General features: G+C 40.7%; 1 protein-coding gene across 1 annotated transcript in view; it reads right to left on the reverse strand.

Moving 5' to 3' along the window:
* The window catches only part of LOC109485149 (fibronectin type III domain-containing protein 5-like), a 27920-nt gene extending 5348 nt beyond the window's left edge, over window positions 1-22572 (reverse strand). The window contains exon 1 of the mRNA XM_019788581.1: window positions 22017-22572. Within this exon, the coding sequence (XP_019644140.1) occupies window positions 22017-22113 (97 nt within the window). The 5' untranslated portion in view covers window positions 22114-22572. The remainder of the gene's footprint in view (window positions 1-22016) is intronic.
* Between the last annotated feature and the right edge of the window lie 267 nt (window positions 22573-22839).

Consider the following 22839-nt stretch of genomic DNA (forward strand, 5'->3'; position numbering starts at 1 on the left):
GCAGTCTAAGAACAGAAGTTCTGATTGGCTGAACTAGACACGTTTATAGCCATGACGGTTGTTGATGACTCTCAGAACAGAAGTTCTGATTGGCTGAACTAGACACGTTTATAGCCGTGACGGTTGTTGATGCTCTCAGAGCAGAAGTTCTGATTGGCTGAACTAGACACGTTTATAGCCATGACGGTTGTTGATGCAGTCTAAGAGCAGAAGTTCTGATTGGCTGAACTAGACACGTTTATAGCCATGACGGTTGATGCAGTCTAAGAGCAGAAGTTCTGATTGGCTGAACTAGACACGTTTATAGCCGTGACGGTTGATGCAGTCTAAGAGCAGACGTTCTGATTGGCTGAACTAGACACGTTTATAGCCGTGACGGTTGATGCACTCTAAGAGCAGACGTTCTGATTGGCTGAACTAGACACGTTTATAGCCATGACGGTTGTTTGATGCAGTCTAAGAGCAGAAGTTCTGATTGGCTGAACTAGACACGTTTATAGCCATGACGGTTGATGAAGTCTAAGAGCAGAAGTTCTAATTGGCTGAACTAGACACGTTTATAGCCGTGACGGTTGTTGATGCTCTCAGAGCAGAAGTTCTGATTGGCTGAACTAGACACGTTTATAGCCGTGACGGTTGTTGATGCAGTCTAAGAGCAGAAGTTCTGATTGGCTGAACTAGACACGTTTATAGCCATGACGGTTGTTGATGCTCTCAGAACAGAAGTTCTGATTGGCTGAACTAGACACGTTTATAGCCGTGACGGTTGTTGATGCTCTCAGAGCAGAAGTTCTGATTGGCTGAACTAGACACGTTTATAGCCGTGACGGTTGTTGATGCAGTCTGAGAGCAGACGTTCTGATTGGCTGAACTAGACACGTTTATAGCCATGACGGTTGTTGATGCAGTCTAAGAGCAGAAGTTCTGATTGGCTGAACTAGACACGTTTATAGCCATGACGGTTGATGAAGTCTAAGAGCAGAAGTTCTGATTGGCTGAACTAGACACGTTTATAGCCATAACGGTTGTTGATGCAGTCTAAGAGCAGAAGTTCTGATTGGCTGAACTAGACACGTTTATAGCCATGACGGTTGTTGATGCAGTCTAAGAGCAGACGTTCTGATTGGCTGAACTAGACACGTTTCTAGCCATGACGGTTGTTGATGCAGTCTAAGAGCAGAAGTTCTGATTGGCTGAACTAGACACGTTTATAGTCATGACGGTTGTTGATGCTGTCTAAGAGCAGAAGTTCTGATTGGCTGAACTAGACACGTTTATAGCCATGGCGGTTGTTGATGCAGTCTAAGAGCAGATCTGATAACGCCCACGGACGCCGCGGGTTGAAGGATTGAGGTTGTCTGGAGAGAAAAGGTCACTAATGACGCATAGAAACCTCTACAGCAGGCGAAATGTGTCTCATGTTTGGTCTGAACAGCTTTCTGTAGAGGAGTTAGTACAGCAAACTTACACAGGAAGATGACATCAACATGGATGTGAAATATGAAACACAACCGAGTACGAATGGAAAGAGAACATATTCAGATCATGAACACACACACATACACATACACGCACACACAAACACGCACACACACATACACACACACACACACACACATACACAAACACACACATACATTTACTTGGCTTCATGTATGTAATGACTAAGTTGAATATTAAGTTTATCGCAGTATCGTTTACACACTCACACGTTTCAATCTATTCAATCGCTCTTTTGCTTACTAATTTAGTCACCTAATTACTCATTCAATCTCCCAATCACTTATTCACTCTCACTCATTCATTCACTCCCTCATACACTCACTCACTCACTCACTCGGTATGTAGTTACGCGCCCATTCACTCACTTGTTCATTCATTCAGTCACTCCCTCACTCACTCCCTCACTCTCACTCATTCACACAATCGCTCATACACTCACTCATTCACTCACACGCTATATAGTTACTCGCCCACTCACTCACATGCTGATTCACTGACTCACTCACTCGCTCACTTATTCCCTAACAATTCTTTTGCACTCTGGACGTACCTTTGTTTGCGTTTAAAATCTCCTTAGATATAAAACCACGCAAATGTCAGAGGTAGGATTAGTTTTGCAGACCGCCTGACGGCGCGAGTACAGCAACAGTGCGCAGAGACTGATGACACCTGTCAAAAACGCCGACATGACATGTGCAGAACGCTGGATATGAAAGGACTTTCAATAACCTTACGACGATTTAATGTCCCATTCCAGTGAATGCAATCTTCCGTGCTGTACTCAATCAATCAAAAGACGGCTGTAGCCAGGCACGGCATCTTTCCTAGTTCTGTTTCTGCTTAAAAGCAGCTGATTGATCCGTTCCTTTCAACAATGCGTTTAACACTATTTGTTACATTCATTTACGCTGATCTGTAGTCGGTCGGTGGCAATTATGAGGCACGAAAATATCACATAAATCACCAAGAGATCTATTTAACTCGTCCGTATTAAATTGAACCTTTTAGAACATGGAATGGGTCCGGAGATTTGCCAAAACAGAGAATTGCGTTATTATTTGAGCTGCTTATTAAAATAGCATGATAAAAGCAAAAGGCCAGGAAGAACGGGAAAATTGTTAGCGTCATTTTAGTAATGGAAGACATGTCCACATGAGGTTTGTGCGTTCGTAACTAATAAGTTTGCTAAGAAGGTTAAGCTTTCGGTAGCGTTCGTTCGTAGTGTGTGTGTGTGTGTTTGTTTGTGTTTGTGTGTGTTTGTGTGTTTTGTGTGTGTTTGTGTGTGTGTGTGTGTGTGTGTGTGTGTGTGTGTGTGTGTGTGTGTGTGTGTTGTGTGTGTGTGTGTGTGTGTGTGTGTGCGTGTGTGTGTGTGTGCGTGTGCGCGCGCGCGTGTGTTAAGAATGTACTTTCGTTGTCGTTCAAAATCTCCCAAGATTGGTTGACTGATTGTCTTAATATTTGATAGTTGAGTAGGTCTTGATGACACCTCCAAATGATAAGATGCTGGCCTCCCTGCTGGTAGCTAGTTATGGTACTTAATCGTAAGGTACAGTTTTGTCTTCTCGTGATCTGGACATGCCGGAGTCACAACGTTTGGAATGAAGTGACGTGAAGTGGCGTGAGTCTGGGCCCCTTACAGCTTGCTCTTGAACTGCAGGGGCGGTAGTTTAAAAATCCTTGATGAACCTGTTGACGGACCGTCGTAATTTTGGTATACAGGTAGCTTACATCAATCCATCCATCCATCCATCCATCCATCCATCCATCCATCCATCCATCCATCCATCCATCCATCCATCCATCTATCCATCCACCCATACATACATACATACATACATACACTCACAAACTCATGTTCTGCCTGCCACAGATTAAATATATTACATGTATAACAGTACACTGTAATATAAAACACTGTAATTATAAAATTTCCTCCTTAGTTATGCAAATTAAGTAATCATTTGCATAATTTGCATTTCATTATGTACAACTCCCTCTCAGCTACCTACATACCAAAAATGTTGAAAATACGCTGTTCCTAGCTGGACTTATTGGCTTTTAATGTTTTCGCCTGAAAGTCCCTAGAACAAGCTGCTAGGGGAACCAAATTCACACCACTTACTCCTGACAGAAAAAGCTATCAGTCATAAAAAAGTCAAGATCATAGCATATTCAGGACAAAAGATACAAAAACCAGAAGTTCCGCTGCAGTACCAAGGTCATCCACCAGGAGGCCCATATTTGACCTTGACCTTTGTCTTCCTAAGACTTACCAGCATACCAAATATCATCACCATCCATGAAGGCATTATGAAGTTATGCTGACTATAAATGTGCGGAAACACAAACACACAGAGAGAGAGAGAGAGAGAGAGAGAAAGAGACGCCAAAAACATTACCTCCATTTTTCATTGAGGTAGTAAGATGTATTCTGTACAAGGAGATTGCGGACGGAGAAAATCTGATACAAATATATGGGATCAACAGCTTAACACTTCAGTAAATCTACCAGAGTGACAAAACGCCCGATAATCCAGCTCACTCCGGACGTCATTCCCTGTAAAGTACCTACTTAGTCAGTAAATCCGTATTTAATCCTCTGCTGCAGCACTCCCGAGTGACCTGTATCAGGCTGAAAGAAGATTACACACATCCTTCTTATCTGGAGATGAGACACTTGGTCGTTAGTCTTGTCTCTGTATCTGTAAACATGAAATAAGGACGTCGTCATCTGATCTGATCCATCCACCTATCCTCCTATCTATCCATCCACCTATCCTCCTATCTATCCATCCACCTATCCTCCTATCTATCCATCCATCCATCCATCCATCCATCCATCTATCCATCCATCCATCCATCCATCCATGTATCCATCCACCCATCTTATTATTGATATAATATGTAATATGAAATAGATGCCTGTATCTGTATAGCGGGGAAACTGCCATTCGGAAGTAGGCCAAGTAGGCTAATGTAGGCTGTGTATTGTCCTCTACTTTTTTAAATAATTGATAATAAATATCACATGTAATAGAAGAGACCCAGGACGTATCGCAAATAAGTCCCTTGAAAATATATTTTCTAGTCATTTTTCAAAGTTTAACGCTCCGTTTCAAATGTGCAACTGCCTTATGTCAACCAGCTGCTCTTGTACACAATCGATCGGCTACAGAAGCGTTCCTGTTGAATGTAGATAACTAGTTTAACTGTGAGTTTATTAATTCATAAAGCATACAAATCACATATTTTGTAGGAGTTAGAATACTTCATAAATTTAAAGATGCCCTGAACTGACGAGCACTACCCCAGTACACGAGACGTTTGACTGCCTGGGGTGATTACTCTAAGTGCGTCTAATGGAGGCTATAACACTTGAGAAACCCGCTGGATCGTATATCTGAGGATAGAAGTCTCCGGGCAATATAAGGTGAAGCAGGTTACTGGCAAACCTCCATTCAAAAATCTCCTTCAACATCAACCATTAAAAGCAATGGAACAAGAATTCTGAGATCTCATACCTCCGTGAAATATTTAGAGCTTTGGTAAATGTTTGTTTTTGGTGTCATTGATTATAGAAGATTACAAGGATTACAAGGTTGCAATTAACATAACATATTCCAATTCACATAATTTAGCCACATAATCCATATCATATAATATATTCCAATTAACATAATATATTCCAATTCTTTAGATTTTAGCTTGACGTGTTGAATTTTTCTTCTTAATGTGCTGCAGTCAATTGTAATATCGCTTCATAAATTCAAATTTATGATTTTTCAACTAAAAATATATTTTGTAAAAAAAATTGCTTTTGATTTTAGCTTGACGTGTAGAATTTTGTAATGTGCTGCAGTCAACTGTAATATTACATCATCAATTCAGCCTTCAGGCTGTGCCTTGTGATATAGTTAATGTTATAATAAATCACCCTACTCTGTTTCAGTAACGTTAGTCAACAAGCGGGCATGACTGTTCAGATGTTGTGAAGAGATTTCAGTACGATGTACTGCCAGACTCATATTGATAGGAGCTAGTATGTACTGCACGCGTTAAATGTTTGTTTGTTTTGCATAACCGATAAACCGCCTTTAGGCGTAACACACCAGTTTTGTATATGTACGTACATGCGTAAGACCAGACTGTAAGGTTTGAACCACTCACACCGGGAAGGTCCCCTACTCTTTTCGATAAGTGCGGCGGGTTCTTTAACGTGCTTGGAGCGTGGCTCTCCCCAAACACAAGACCTCCATTTAACGTCCTATCCGAGGGACGTCCCTAACCGAAGCTAGGTACTTATTTTCACCTGAGTAAAGTGAGGAAAGTCGAGTTAAGTGCATTTCCCAAGGGCACAAGATCAATGACATGGGTAGGATTCGAACCCGCGATCTCTTGGGGTGTGAGCCGAACGCGCTACCGACTGCGCCACACGACCCCACAATGTAGATTACAATGTTCCACTGAGAATAAACTACGTAATATAATTCTTGGCAGTGTTGAATGTTACTAAAATGGCTTCTTTTGCCACCACGTGTATTCCATATATCATTAAGCTGTGCCAATTTCTACCTCGTGTCACGGATTTACACAGACTTCTACAGGCTTTGGTCGTGTCAAAGGCTCGCGGTGGGGTTTAAGGCTTCCTTTGAAACAGAATTCTCTCCTCTGAAATCCCCTGAACATCTCTGTGTCATCAGAATGTATAGAGGTTTTGTGGTGACATTACCAGAACAAGTCTGTGACGACAGAAAGGCGGGAGTTCTAATCCCACACATCTGTCTACACGTCACAGGTTATACCGCAAAATTCACGGTCTTCAACCGCCTGGCTAGAGTCCAACAGTACTCTACAAGCAGAGGTTGGTGGGAAGATTGTGACATTTCTATCATTGTCAAGTCAAGTCAGGTTAAATTTTAAATTTATTGCACAGCGACTGTAAAAGTACAACGTATGGCAGACAATAAGATTGCTAGCGTGTATATGGGTTTGGTTTATTATGTTTACCCCTCTGTTTCCTCTTCTTTCGTTCCAAACACAAAAGGTCAATGACCGAAACCAAAACGTCTGTTACCATGGTAACTGGTGTTAGGTTAAATCAGGCTGCAATTGTATAGCAGGAGGGATTTAGACTCCTGTCTGACCTTAGAAATGAATGTGTGTAAACAAGAATTAACAGAGGAGACAATATGCGAAGGTAAACATTATGCATTTTCTTTGCAAATGTAACCTTTCCATAGTAAAACGTTGAACTTTATTCCAACACACAATTGTACAGAGATCAAATTTTCAAGGACCACTGTCACCTTCATCAGGATAATTAATGACCAATCACTTCACAACGTGATCTCGCGAGAGTTACTGTTACAAACACGTGACCTTATTCACACGAAACTTTACTGATAAGTGACGTTAGCAGTCAATCAAAAGTGCCAGGGAGTTTATATCGTTGACCATTGAGTGAAGGCTGAAGTGCCCTAATATATATGGCCTCCTTAATGTTTCTTTTAAAAGTAACCGTAACTCTCGCGAGATCACGTTGTGAAGTGATTGGTCATTAATTATCCTGATGAAGGCGACAGTGGTCGCAGAAAATTTGATCACTTACAATTGTGTGTTGGAATTAAGTTTAACGTTTTACTATGATTACTACCAACACAGATGATCCTTAATGGTTACCTTTCTAAGATATTAATAATTAATGACGTATAATGATATTAATGTGTGCTAACCTTTTATTAATCAATTATTATTATTATTATTATTATTATTATTATTATTATTATTATTATTATTATTATTATTATTATTATTATTATTATTATTATTATTATTATTATTATTATTATTATTATTATTATTATTATTATTATTATTATTATTATTATTATTATTATTATTATTATTTTAGTTTCTATTTCCATGTGTGGATACAATTACTAGTCTTTCAGGAGTGCGTTAAAATATAATGAAATACAAAATACACCCACCTACTGTGGTGACAGATAACGGAGTCTATGATAGAAAGGTCACAATCAATCCTCCCCACCAACTTCTGCTTGGAGAGTGTCCAAAGGTCACAAGGAAATTGCTACTGAATAAATTTTTGAAACCTGTCAGACGTTTCAAGTAGCATCCACTACTTTCCGCCAGTGACTGAAAAGTCGTGGATGCTACTTGAAACGTCTGACAGTTTTCAAAATCTATACAGTTGCTTGAATATCAATTTTCTTGTAGTATCTAATTATCTGGATGTTTAACCTACATCGATGTATTAAAAGGTCATATCAAAAACGTCCATGATTCCATGTTAGGCCACAGCCAGTAATTTTCATGGATGACATTAGCACGCGCATTAATTTTTGCCTGATTTTGAGAGAAAAACAAAACATTTTGTTGCCTCCTGACAGTAGTCAACATGCCAAAAATGGGCAAAGATGTCTGTTGCCATGCTAGAAGGTATATGGCTAATATCTATGAAGAGATGAGACAAGGAAAGGCTCTGATTTAATGTTTTGTTTCTTACTTTGATGCAGTGCTATGAGATGCTGGCTGTGTATATGTGATGTTCCCACTGAATCAAAACCATTTGTACAATAATTGAGTCAGAATGTTAAAATGTAGGAATGTTTTTTTTTTGGCCGGTCTTGTTTCTTTCGCCCGCTCGCATTAGATTTGGAGTCTGCGGGGGATGTCATACATAAATTATTTGCTTTGGCTTTAGTCTGAAAACCAGTCTATTTGGCATTTGTCTGGATTCCGGGCTATGGCTCTTGTAATCATACACATAACATGACATGAGATATGGATATTGGAATGGTCCCCCTATGCGGTTGTTATTTGACACAAATAACCTTTCGTCTGTCACTCTAATGAGGTCTCCCGGAATGGATATTATCCAATGACTTTTGTCCTGACGATGATACGTGGCAGGGATTACAGGGGAAATCTCTGAATATCTGTACGGCTCCTGTCTGGGGCAGCGATTTATTTTATCAGCAACCGTGGCTCAGAAAATGTCATGACAGGGGTCGAAATATCCACTGTCGCACCCTCATCGCGAAACTTCATGTTTTCTGGATGTGTAAGAGTTACTAGTACTTGAGACGCTAGCTTGCCAGGTGTGCAAGTTATTATGTTTACCGAAGGAAAACATATTGTTTTTACTCAGTTTCTTCCTCCTCCTCTTCTGTTCCAAACACTAACCTCTGACCTGGCCAATGACATGATTTGTTGACGTCTGTCACCATGGTGACTGTTGTTGGGTTACGTAATGTGGCAATTTCATGGTCTGCTCTACTCCTGTTACAATATACTCTTTGTACATGTATGTGAATGTGTTTGAGTAAAAATTAACGGGGCAGACCATGTCCGAAGGTAAACATTATGCATTTTTTGTCTGCAAATGTTAGTTCTCTACTCATTTTTGTTTCATACAAAAAGACATTTTTGTTAACGTTTACAGCGGTACAGCTAAAAGCTTCTGCAACACACTGTGTCCCAACATGGCCAGAGTGTGATCGATACCTTCACAGGTGGCTTATAGCTTGCCTTTGAAAAGGAAACAGACAGTGTTGACAGCAACCTAAAGAATTATTATTCATAACAGATCACTCACTCACTCACTCACTCACTCACTCACTCACTCACTCACTCACTCACTCACTCACTCACTCACTCACTCACTCACTCACTCACCCACTCACTCAACCACGCACTCACTCACTCACTTACCCACCCACTCACTCACTCACTCACTTACTCAAGCACACACCCAATCACTCCCCACTCACCCACTCACTCACTCACTCACTCACTCACTTACTTACTTAAGCACACACCCAAGCACACACCCACCCACCCAGAGACTATTCCACTCACTCACTCACTCACTCACTCACTCGCTCACTCACTCACTCACTCACTCACCCATCCACCCAGTCACTCTTCCACTCACTCACTCACTCACTCACTCACGCACTCACTCACTCACTCACTCACTCTTCTACTCACCCAACCACTCATTTACCCAACCACTCACTCACTCACCCACTCACTCACTCACTCACTCACCCACTCACTTACCCACTCACTCACTCACTCACTCACTCACTCACTCACTCACTCACCCACTCACTCACTCACTTACCCACCCACTCACTCACTCACTCACTTACTCAAGCACACACACACACACACCCGGTCACTATTCCACTCACTCACTCACTCACTCACTTAAAGCACACACACACACACACACCCGGTCACTATTCCACCCACTCACTCACTCACTCACTCACTCACTCACTCACTCACTCACTCACTCACTCACTCACTTACTCACTCACTCACTCACTCACTCACTCAAAGCACACACCCACCCACACACCCGGTCACTATTCCACTCACTCACTCACTCACTCACTCACTCACTCACTCATTTACTCACTCACTCACTCACTCACCCACCCACACACTTACTCATTCACTCACTCACTCACCCACTCACTCACTCACTCACTCACTTACTCACTCAAATCGTGATTACACTTGTAGCGTTACCATCAACATTTCCAAGCCGCTATCTGTGATTCAGATTCTGTCCTCCCCACCATCCCCCCATTGTCCCGCCTGCCCATCAGCCCATGACAGACGACCTGCCGGTTAGAACGAGACAAGCTGAGAACAGTAGCGGGGATGAATATTAGCTCCCTCATTGACCTATTTCATTTAATTTTGATGGATCGGGATTTAGGGGAGGGATTGTAGATATAGATTACTTCCTGTCCCAGCGTGCAAAAGATTAATTCCGCTTTAATTAATTCCGTGGAGACCCCGGATGCAATATTCCCACATTACATAAGGCTTAAGCTAGACATTATATATTTCGATGACAGTAATGAAACCGTTTTAACAATAGGCTAAAACGTAGCCAATTTAATCTGGTAGAATTCGCGTGATCCAAATCTGGGGACAGCCACATGAAACTGTAGAAGCCTCGTTAGAACGTCATTAAAAGATAGCGCAGTTGTTAGTGTACAATACAGTACTCATACGGTAAGAAAAAGAAGTAATTGTCGTCTCCGGTGACATGGAGTATTCTCTATTGTATGTCTATCTTTAATCACCTTAGCTGCGCCAGCGCACATTTTACATGACAAAAACCAGTCATCCGCCAAACCAATATACCCGAGCAATCTCATTTATTGGAACAGCCGTAACCCCCGTGAGCACAGTACTCAGCCGCCCCGAGCGCTCCGGTGGGCGGTCTGGTGCTGTTAGTGAGTTAAAGGCATCCACTGCAACTTCAGGGCAGATGGAAAATATAGAAGTTGTTTATTGCAAATTCATGCCCAAGGGCTAATTGCAAACGGACATTAACAAGAAAAATATGGTGATATAAAACTATTTGCTGACATGAAGTTCTACGTGTACGATATACTTATCAAACCTACTATATCTACTTAAATCTAATAACGTTGGTATACATACAGGGTAAAAAGTAGATATGCAATATATGAACAGGTAAGAGGAACAAGGTAACTGCTATTCTAATCTATTCTGTTCTATTAAACTATTCTTGCCATGCTATTAGGGGGTTTGACTTCTTATAATATAGTTCTGCATTATGAAATTTGAAAAACAATTACTGTCATTTCTTAGCATATTATCGTCATCATTTATACTCTCTTTAAGCGTTTGAAATAGCCCTAAAACAAGCTACGTCATCGTCAGGCGTCTGTTTATTTTTGGGTACCACCCATAAACTGCTAGAACCAGCCGGCGATACAAAACAAACAAGCGTTTTCAGTCAGGAAAATCACATTGTGCATTACAGATATCAGTATGCTATAAGACCAGAAAATTGACTCTTAGAACTTATGTTTATTTTCTGCTTTGGATGTTTTTGACTGCTGCATGTTAGATAAAGACTAAGGCCACAGCATGTAAATTTTATGGATGACATCCTCCTCAGACTCCAAATCTAATGCGAGCGGGCGAAAAAAAGGCGGGTCGAAAAAAAAAAGGTTCCTACATTTTAAAATTTTGACTCAATCATGGTACAAATGGTTTTCGTACAGTGGAATATCACATATACACAGCCAGCATCACATATCATATCAATACTGCATCAAAGTATACTAGTAGTAAGAAACAAAACATTAAATCAGATCCTTTTCTTGTCTCATCTCTCATAGTTATCTGCCATCCACCTTTCGGCATGGCAACAGATATATTTGCCCATTTTCGGCATAGTGACCACTGTCAGAAGGTAATTTTTTTTTTAATCACGCGAAACTTAGTGCGCGCGTTGATGTCATCCAACAAAATTACTTGCTGTGGCCTAAACAAAATAATATGATTGTGAACGCCTCTTTCTTTTAGTGATTCCCATAGTATAGGTATTCCCGTCAGCATCAAATATCACAGCTGCGTGAAAGTCACCGCTAATGGTGTATTAAATGTAAGGCCACAGCAAGTAAATTTTATGGATGACATCCTCCACAGATTCCAAATCTAATGCGAGCGGGCGAAAAAAAAACAAGGCGGGAAGAGAAAAACAAGGATCTTACATTTTGAAATTTTGACTCGATCATTGTACAAATGGTTTTGATTCAATGGGAACATCACATATACACAGCCAGCATCACATATCACTGCATCAAAGAAAGAAACAAAACATTAAATCAGAGCCTTGTCTTATCTCCTCTCTTTATAGTTACCTGCCATCCACCTTCCGGCATGGCAACAGACATCTTGGCCTATTTTCGGCATGGTGACCACTGTCAGAAGGCAACAAAATTTCTTAAATTTCCAAAATCAGGCGACAATTAATGCGCGCGCTGATGTCATCCATAAAAATACTTGCTGTGGCCTAAAATTGAATTATAGACATCTACTCACACCCATTGCAAGCTACTACTTAGGAAATCCTTTGTAGAATGTTAATTTCCCATTTATTTGGTAAATTACCTCAATTTTCGTGTGAAATGTAGAACACTGAGCCATGTGGGTGTTTACAAGTACCTGTCATAAGCCCACGTGTTTGCGTGGTAGAATGTCGTGCGTAGTTACTATACTGTCTACCATATCGTCAAGGAAGCAAATAAGGAGTGGCTGTTACTTCGGCGTTGCAGTAAAGCAAGAAGGTTATAGGAGAGAACCTAACAAGTTATACGAATAAATCGTCAGAATTTCAGGAGCTATATGTGTTGTCCAATACATAAAGTTATGTCGATTTTATTATATGGATAACATTCTGTGGGAACCCCAAAATTGACGCCAGTGTGAGATTAAAAAAAGCGTTTGACAAAAAAAGTTGCCTTCATTATGAAATCTACGTGGTTATAAAGGTTTAATAAATGACTAAACACACCGAGCATGGTATGGTGAATAATAGACTCCTTATTTTCATTTCTTTACATTTTCTTCTCTTCCTTTTGAATGTGTCTTGACATTTGATGACATTGGTATCGCTTTTTAATATTTTTTTTTAATTGTAATATATTTATATATTATTAAGTAACCTTTTTTTTTGAAAACTGACAAAAATACGTGCGGATGTCATTCATATAATCAATTTAACATGGACTAATCATTGACGGGCAAGATAATATCATTCAGGTCTTCTTTTCAGCACACTCCACTCGACTATACAAGACGCATTAACGTGTGAGGTCATTCACAGTCCCTGTGGCACAACTAGCGCACGTTCTGTGAGATTGACAAGCACGCACACACCCACTACGTGTGCTCCCCACGGGCTGATAGTATTAAACCCACCGCCTGGAGGCACGGACAACTCCCGCACTCATTAACAACAGATCCATCGCCTTCCTGAAAATCAACATCCCCACAGGTGTCTCCGTACTGACTTCATCCTTTATTACGAATGGCAATCAGTCATCTCTCTCCAACATATAGTAGAGCTACAGCATCTCAATGACAGTCCCTATGTTCCTTACTACTTCGAGGGTCCACATCACTCTCACGCCTACAAAACTGTAATATTTTTGATGTAGTTCAAAACTTCAATTTACTGTACGGGTAAATTCTTGTAATTGATAGATCACCAACTTGTCTTGTTTGTATTTATCTTGGTTTTTTACCACCTTGTTATTATGCATGTATCTTGTCAATGTGTTTTATACTCCTTGTATGTTTTTGAGTAGAATGTGTCATATTAGCAACTTTTGCTTTTTGTCTCATACTCAATAAATATATGTAAATAAATAAATAAAAAAATCAGTCATCTTCAATGGATAGTGGATTCGCTGTGCCCACCGCCCCGCTCATATGCCAGTCCTTGTTTTTTTTTTCTTCCATGAAAAATTAATTCAAGTATTGCATTTGGTGTGTCTGTGTGTTTGTCTGGGTGTGTACCTGCGTGTCTGGATTGTGATAATATTTGGTATGTGGGTAGGTATTGGAAAAACAAAGGCCAAGGTTAAATGGGGGTCTTCTGATGGCTGACCTTGGTACTGCAGCAGACGCTCTTGTTTTTGTGTCCTGGACATGTTATAGTCTTGGTTATGGTCTTGATGTTTTGGTGGCTGCTAGATTGTTTTTTTGTGTCTCAGGAACAGGCAGTGTGAGATTGGTCCCCCAAAAGGTTTGTTCTGGGAATGCAGAAGTGTTTCCGGCGAATTTTTAAAAAGTGAGTAAGTGAAAAAAGGAACGATGGATTTCTTGATTTTTTAAAGCTTAGTGATTTTTGACAGCTTAGCAGAGCTGCACACGATTAAATGCAAATTATGCAAATGAGACCTAACTTGAATAATTAATCAGTGAAACCAATAATTCTTGTCGTTCACATAATAGGACTTGGATACATGTAACGCATGTCATCTATGGTATGTAAAACAGATACTAACTATGCAAATAAGGTCCTAATTTTCTTAATTAATGTCAAAAAGCTCAAGTTTGTTGTAGGGGGAAGTACAACCCGGACGGGGGGCGATACCGACTTCCGACGAATTTTTCTGACCCAGTGCTGACGTCACAAGTGCAGAAAATTCACATGTCTACAGCACTAGGGTCAGGTAGGGTGAAGACCGAGAGATTCTGTCGAAAATTCAAACGAGTCAATTTTTTTAAGTTGGAGAACGGTTTAATTTTCACTGGGAAGTACCAAGTACATCCAGACCAACTCCAAACACTTCAATAGTCTTTCCAGGTGCAGGGAAGTTGAAACGATTCAATCAGTTCCACGGTCCTCCATGATCGTATGTTCCATCAGCCGTTCTCAGTGTGCAGAGCTGCAGGCTATCCCGCCTAGCAGGTTCTGGTGTAATTGAGCGTACAGAGGCGTATGGAATGGACCAGGCTGATTTGACGTTCTTACACTATCCTCATTTGTATCTTTTAGAAATAGACTGTGGAGAGAGAGAAAACCTCACCTGTGTTACAGATACGAAATGGATACTGGATTGCGAAACCTCATACAAATATTACGTCGATCTTGTGTTTCAGGCTTACAGAACAGGTAGATTGCCTATTAGTCGTTTTAAATCCACGGTCATACCAATCAAATTGAAATATGGACCAGTTCATTTTTACCCGATCTGTTGTAAGGTGAAGGTTTGTGTGTTGTAATCAGTCCATAAAGACCCTGTTGCACGTCACGGATGGACACTCGAATGTTTGTTGGAATTTTAGGAGTTGTATAAGCGAGGATTAGACAGAACCGCTGTCTTGGTAAATCGTGTCCTCAGCAAGAGGGCAAAATATGACCGAATTATGTCCAGTGACCCTCGGCTGTTTAGCGTACTGAATATCGGACTTTTGCCCCTAGTATCACTTAGCTTGATGTTCTCGATGCACGTTGAAGTGGCCGTGACATTAGTGTGAAAGCCGTGCAGCTGCTGCGTTTTACCGGCACATCTGTAGTGCCATCACGTAGGTACACAGTCGATGCAGAGGCAAAATATTCCGTTACACATCTGTCAAGGCGATAGCTGTGGCTGCAATATACGATTAAAGCTGGGGGAGAGTGGTCTTCAGAAATGTCGCTGACATGTTGTATTTAGTTCGTATCCTACAGTAGGTACGTATCTACGAGACTCGTCCTGTAGCGAATTCACATTTGGTAAGCAATGTAAAGGAAAACAAGATAACTTATGACAATGAAGTACCTATATGCATATTTGATGTCTAGTAATGCTCTTTTCACCCTACTTAACTGATGTCAAATGTATCCAATTTCTATGATAGAAAATACCAGATTTATTAAATTATGCATAACTAAGCCAAAACCTGCATAGTTTTCATCTAATTATGTGCAGCTCTAGATACGCAACCGCAATAGCTATTGCGAAAATCTATTTGTTCTTCTGGAGTTAAATGTATCTCTCGGAAAATAAACAGCAACTTTTAAGTTAAGCAAGGAAAGACAGGAAATTAAAGACAGGAAATGCAATAACCTTTGACACATTTTGGAACCTTTCACCTACACCTCCTTTTAGTGTGACATCTTCCTGTCACTTTGGCGTGAGACGTGCCTTGAATATGGAATTATCTACTACAGAAACACAGACAAACACACAGACAGACACGCCTAAAACAATACTTCCGATTACGGAGGTGAAAAGCAGTATGCTGTGTTTGACCTTTCTTGAAAACGTATATAAGCTTAGGGCTTACAAGTGCACATAAACAGGCACCACGTGAGGTCTGTAAGGCTTACTTGGCATATAACCATGAGCTGCCATGTTGTTTGTTACGTCGGTTAGGAGCCCTGGGATTTGTTCTGGCTTCTGCAAGAGATCCTGATATTTTTAGACTCTACTTTCAGTCTGTTGGTATCAGGATCTCGTATGCGGGCGTACATTAGGCCACAGCAAGTAATTTTTATGGATGACATCAGCACGCGCATTAATTTTCGCCTGATTTTGGGGAAAAAAAACAAGAAATTTTTTTGCCTTCTGACAGTGGTCAATTCATGCAACATGCCGAAAATGGGCAAAGATGCCTTTTGCCATGCCGGAAGGTGGATGGCAGATAACTATGAAGAGAGGAGACAAGAAAAGGCTCAGATTTAATATTTTGTTTCTTACTTTGATGCAGTGATATGTGATGCTGGCTGCGTATACGTCATGTTTCCACTGAATCAAAATCATTTGTACAATGATTCAGTCAAAATTTTAACATTCATGAACCTTGTTTTTTCGGCCCGCCTTGTTTTTTGTCGGCCGCTCGCATTAGATTTGGAGTCTGCGGAGGATGTCATCCATAAAATTTACTTGCTGTGGCCTTAGTGCCCTGACTACTGTAAGGCCATGTTGATTTGATATTACAGATAACATCCGCGTGTGCATGAATTTTCGCCTGTTTAAAAAACGTTTTTGATCTTACTGTAAATCGAACTAAGCAGCTGCAAAATGAGCAATTAAATATTGGAAAACGATACCAATGCCGTAGAATATCAAAATACATTCCAAAGGAAAAGAAGAAAATGTGAAGAAACAATGAGAAAGAAATAATGAGTGTAATATTTGCCATACCATACTCTGTGTGTTTGGTCATTTGCTTAACCTTAGGTTTCATAACGAAGCCAACTTTTCTTACCATTTTTTTATTAGCACGCTCGCATCAGTTTGGGGGTTTTAATATGATCCATATAATCAAATTAACATGGCCTAATCTACGATGCAATATTTCCATCAGAAGTAAGGATAAGGAATATCAAAGAGTCATGCATGCTCTAGTTTCATATGTCATTTCTAATGACATCCATGCCCTTTGAAATGCCACCATGGTAGAGCAGATATTCTACAGATACGTAAGGATAATGTATATTGCAAGGTGGTTCCGAACTCTTTGGTTACAGTAAGGCCACAGCAAATAAATTTCATGGATGACATCCTCCGCAGACTTCAAATCTAATTTGAGCGGGCAAAAAAAACAAAACAAGGCGGGTCCAAAAAAACAAGGTTGCTACATTTTAAACTTTTGACTAAATCATTGTACACATAGTTTTTATTCAGTGGGAACATCACATATACACAGCCAGCATCACATATCACTGCATCAAAGTAAGAAACAAAACGTTAAATCAGAGCCTTTTCTTTTCTCCTCTCTTTATAGTCTCAGCATGGCAACAGACATCTTTGCCCGTTTTCGGCATGTTGACCACAGTCAGAAGGCAACAAAATTTCTTTTTTTTTCCAAAATCAGGCGAACATTAATGCGTGCGCTGATGTTTTATTTATTTATTTATTTCTGTATTCTTTTACCAGGGTGGCACTACTCAGTGACATAGCACTGCTTTTCAGAGTGGCCCTGGGTACGACACATATATACACGGAAATACAACAATATTTACACCAAAACCAAATCATAATCGTGATCCATTACTCGTAATCGGGGTCATGCCAGGTCGTAATAATGTTATCCATAAAAATTACTTGCTGTGGCCTAACGGTTGCCCCAGACGAGCAAGCTGAGTTCTGGTGTACTATGTATAATATAGAAATGCTCTGAAAGTCTTATATACTACAAGTAAATAAGTGTAAGACTCCACTAGCTAACACAACTTTACCGTCCAAATTCCTTGTTCGAAATCTTTCTACAGTGACAGTTTCTTTCCCCATACGGCCAAGCTTTGGAATTCCCTCCCTGACCAGTGTTTTCCACCAACCTACAATCTACAGGCTTTCAAATCAAACGTTCACCGCCATCTCTTGACATAGCCATGTTTCTCTCATATTTCTAGTCCAATGCCGAGAAGTGGTCGCATAGGCCTTGCATTGAACCATTCCGTTAAAAAAGAGGAATTGTTTACATTTTCACGCTCGACAGTTCTACATATATAGCCTCCACGAGGACTTCCTACGGTGGTACGAATAATAGAATTCGACCAAAAAGTGAAATAATTCACCACGAGAGTCAGTCCATGGAAGGGTAATTTGCGTGGGAGGCTGAACTCCCGTGGCAAATTATTCTCCATATTTGTCTAAACTTTACTGATTACCTCCATGAAAAATGGAGGTATTGTTTTTGGCGTGTCTGAGTGTCTGTCTGTGTGTGTATGTCTGTGTGTGTGTCTGTGTGTGTGTTTGTGTTTCCGCACATTGTAGTCAGTATAACTTCATAACGCCTTTATGGATTGTGATGACATTTGGTCTGTTGATAAGTCTTAGGAAGACAAATGTCAAAGTCAAATATGGACCTCCTGGTGGATGACCTTGGTACTGCAGCAGAACTTCTGGTTTTTGTATCTTTGGTCCTGAACATGCTATGGTCTTGATTTTTTTGTGACAGATAGCTTATCCTGTCAGGAATAAGTGGTGTGGGTTTGGTTCCCCTAGTTTTGAACCTGCGCTGTTAGTCCGGTGGAGACTAAGTTCTACAATGTTCTACAGGCCAGATATTTGAGTTTGTCTCCAATAATGTCACAAACTGCAACTGTGACATTTTTATTGTTACTCTGACCAAAGTGTCAGAAATATTGGAATCAGTTTTCGGGGGATCATTTTCTCTTCCTACCAAAAAGGCTATGTTTTCTTCAAAGAAATATCTTACTTCCCTTTGTATTAGACACTTAAGCGAGAACTCTATAAATTACTAAAAATGTTCCAGGCGTCATCCTTGGATAGGATTATCTGGACTGAGAAACGTCACACACATTGAAGTTGACTTTGTGTGTCAATCTTTCGGAACATGTAGATTGACTATTGCGCACCGAACAGCCAAGCCAATGAATAAATAAGTTAGATAGGTCGTAATCCATCGCTCAACCGGGACGGGGGGCGATATCGACTTCAGACAACCTTTGACCCTTTGCTGACGTCACACGTGGGAAAAATCACGTGTCCACAGCATTTGGGTCAGATAGCTGAGGAAGACTGAGTGATTCAGTCAAAAATTTCTGGTGAGTCAAATTTTGAGCTGGAGAAAAGTTTAAGTTTTTCATAAATAAATAAGTTAATAAGTTCGGTTGTTTAGAATTACAATTCTTATTCAATATACCGCACAGAGCTCAAAACAGTGCAAGCAAATATGACGGCACAGCTTATCGTTCATATTTCTTTGCAATCCTAAAAGTATTGTAGATCTAAAAGCCCACTGGTGTTCAAACCAACTTTCCCGCTTGTCCCTTGTGTGGCAGACGTGCAGGGTAATGAAGTCGGACACAAAGGGCTGGCAGAAGTAATCAAATTTCCATCCAAGGCTTTTGTTGTCCACTGGCCTTGTGAGAACATGTATAAATTGGACACGTATAATCACTGCATGAAATTAGATCTTAAGTAATTAAACACCTTAAAGGATGCGTAAATGTCCTGTTTCTTCACTGTAGTTGGAAAATGGAACCTTTACATAGATCTAATTTAATTACGATTAAAGATAGAACTTTTTTGCAGTGAATGAAGTTTCACCTGGACACAAGAATAACTCCAGACGGACCGGACTATGGTGAGACTCCAAATCATTTTCAGATATAAAATATCATAAATCTTGTCTACAATCTCATCGTCATCATCACTTGATAAAGTTACTCCAGTATGCCGTATCCCTCAAAGCTGACACTAGAACAGTCCCTGCGAGACCAGTGTCTCTCTCTAACACGGACAGAAGTGTAGTATAACGCCGTCCCACTCTACGTCTCCCAGGCCAACACATTATTAATTAGACGCTACTGGAACTACATTGTAGGTACGTTATGTTAGTTCCATCAGTCTGCAGAACGCACTACAGAAAAGGACGGACAAGACTGGTCTGTAATGACAATTGTTCCTATGATTTCTGGCTAATGGAAATGAAAGAAAAGAAAACTGGTATAGTTTTGATTTAAAAAATGTCTTCACTTTATTTGCATAGTCAATCAATAGTTTGTGCTCATAAACCTGCATTTCTCCTCTGGTCTCTCAGTCACTGACGAAAGCTAGTGGATACTAGCTGAAACTTCTGACGTTTTTAAAATCATATCCAGTTGCTTGAGTAACTGCTTTTTGGCGTATCGTATTACCTGGATGTCTAACATTCATCGACGGAGTTTTGATTTTGTATACATAACACCGAGCATTTTAGGCTATCTGTGTAATAAACCCTTGCCACGAGATAGAATGAGTATATGTGAAATACTAGTGAAGTAACAACGTGAAAGAGTTTTGCTCCTTTCAGCTTTTTGATAGGATTCGAGAACTAAAACGAACACTTTTGATATGAACCTTCAAACACGACTTCTGTCGCAAACGTCAAGCATCAAACGTTTATACTCTTCATACTTAAAAAGGTACTGCGATATCTTTTAGCCAGAATTGCCATTAATTTGTTGTTATTTGTAGAGGTACATTGTACGCATCCTATCGTCAGTAATTATACGTATACATGTAAATATGTATACGAATAATTACTGACGATAGGATGCGTACAATGTACCTCTACAAATAACAACAAATTAATGATTCAGTCAAAAATTCCGGTGAGTGAAATTTATGAGTTAGAGAACAATTCAAACTTTTCGTAACAAGATTTCATACTTCACGGAGGTCTGAGATCTCCGAATTCTTGCTAGCATTGACGTGCATGTGAACCCGCATACTCCCATCCCCGCTGTGGAAGATAGTTGCTCGGCGTTTAAAGCTGAGGTCACATAACTATCCACAAGGCTAGCGCTGTACGCAAAGCGGGCTATCACTCATCTTCCGTCCGCTCAGGAGAATAACAAAACCTCCGCTGTACTGCCGAATGGTGACGAAGGATGCATGTCCCAGTCATTGCATATGACTGTCAGCAACTCCCCTTACACTGAGTCAGATTCCCTCAACAACTATTTCACTGTCTTACTGATTTGATGTCATGAATTTCTAGTTTTGTTTGAGGTGATGGATTTACTGGCTAGTTGACGCTGGCCGGCTGTAGATGGCGCCCAGATGGTAGTGTAGCGGTTAATTACTGTACAAGTACGACCTGCCTGATCATTACACAGCCTCAGCTATATCTGCCTTCTGAGTTGAACCCCGGCCAAGGCAAATACACACACACAATCTTGTACGTAGATTATAATTAGTGGCTGGCGATGCTAGCGCTCAGCGCCAGATGGTACATTCTGAAGCGGGAGAAAACGCTACAGGTTGCCGCCTGATGTTTGTTTCATCGCGTACTAGTGAAAACGCCTTCGGGGGAATTTGGACTCAATTGATGAAAAGCACCAACAATGTAAACATGCCAGGGATGAGTTCTATCTAAAATATCTTCCCTCTTTGTTTATATATAATATTATCTATTCCCTCTAGATAATAATGCATTTGATTGGCATAGAGATGAAAACATGTCAGAGGAGTGTTGCTTTTCTTATATAACACAGCAGGTTCACAGCATTGGTGAAAAATACGGGCGCTCAGAAATAAGAAAATATTGCGCTTTAACATGGCAATTTAAAACAAATAGTGATTACCACATGTAAGTTTATACTTGTATTCTACATGCCCCAGTCCTCACCCGTTAGAACGTTCTGGCGCAGGTTGAATACAAACGATAATGACATAGTCACACATGTATGAGTGGCTTACCTGTGGACTGAAGGCACGATCTGGCACGGGCGCACACAGACAACACTACCATGACCACCAGCCGTCCGTACGGTAACAGTGGGAGGTGTGCTGCCATGTTGGCTGTTGTTGCAGCAGTCTTGTCCTGAGGGGAGCTGTTCGTGATAAGGTTCTCAGTGATAAAGACGTGTAATCACTCCGCGTGCACGTCACCCAACAAGCCCACTCCACTCTAATTGGCCGGCGGGCGCCAGTCGCACGCAGAACCCAGGCTACTTTACTGTGCTTCCCACGTCTCCAGGACGATACATGCACACACGCGCTCTGCCCTCGATCCTGCGGACTAGCGGCGTGCTGTTTCACTGTCAGGCCGAATAAAGGGATTCAGATTCTAGGAGAAGGCACGGCGACCTTGTCTGTGCCTGAGACCCGCGGCGGGTTGAGATATCCCCGGTATCTCAGATCGCAGTTACAGGATAAAGTCTACGTCTGCACCATTGATTATCCAGTTTTAGATCGTGACAATCGTTTCAGTCCATATACAATACCCCCTGAAGGATGTCAAATATTCGGGGTGAATAAAAGCCGTGTAAACAGAGCTCTGTGTGGGAAATCTCCGCCTTAAGCGTTAAATACGAACCCTAATGTCGCCAAACACTGATTTATTAGTGCATGCTGGGATAGGGTCGTTAAGCGTAGTAGAACACATTATCTCACCCATGGGAATTTACATTGTTAACAAACTACAAAATGACTGACACCAACGTTGTTGAAATTATAGTACGGTGCACTAGAGAAGATAAAAAAACGGATATGTTACAACGGGTATGATCTATAAAATGTA

This window comes from Branchiostoma belcheri, unplaced genomic scaffold, assembly GCF_001625305.1.
Source record: "Branchiostoma belcheri isolate BF01 breed outbred unplaced genomic scaffold, Haploidv18h27 scaffold73, whole genome shotgun sequence".
In the NCBI taxonomy this organism is placed as follows: Eukaryota; Metazoa; Chordata; class Leptocardii; order Amphioxiformes; family Branchiostomatidae; genus Branchiostoma; species Branchiostoma belcheri.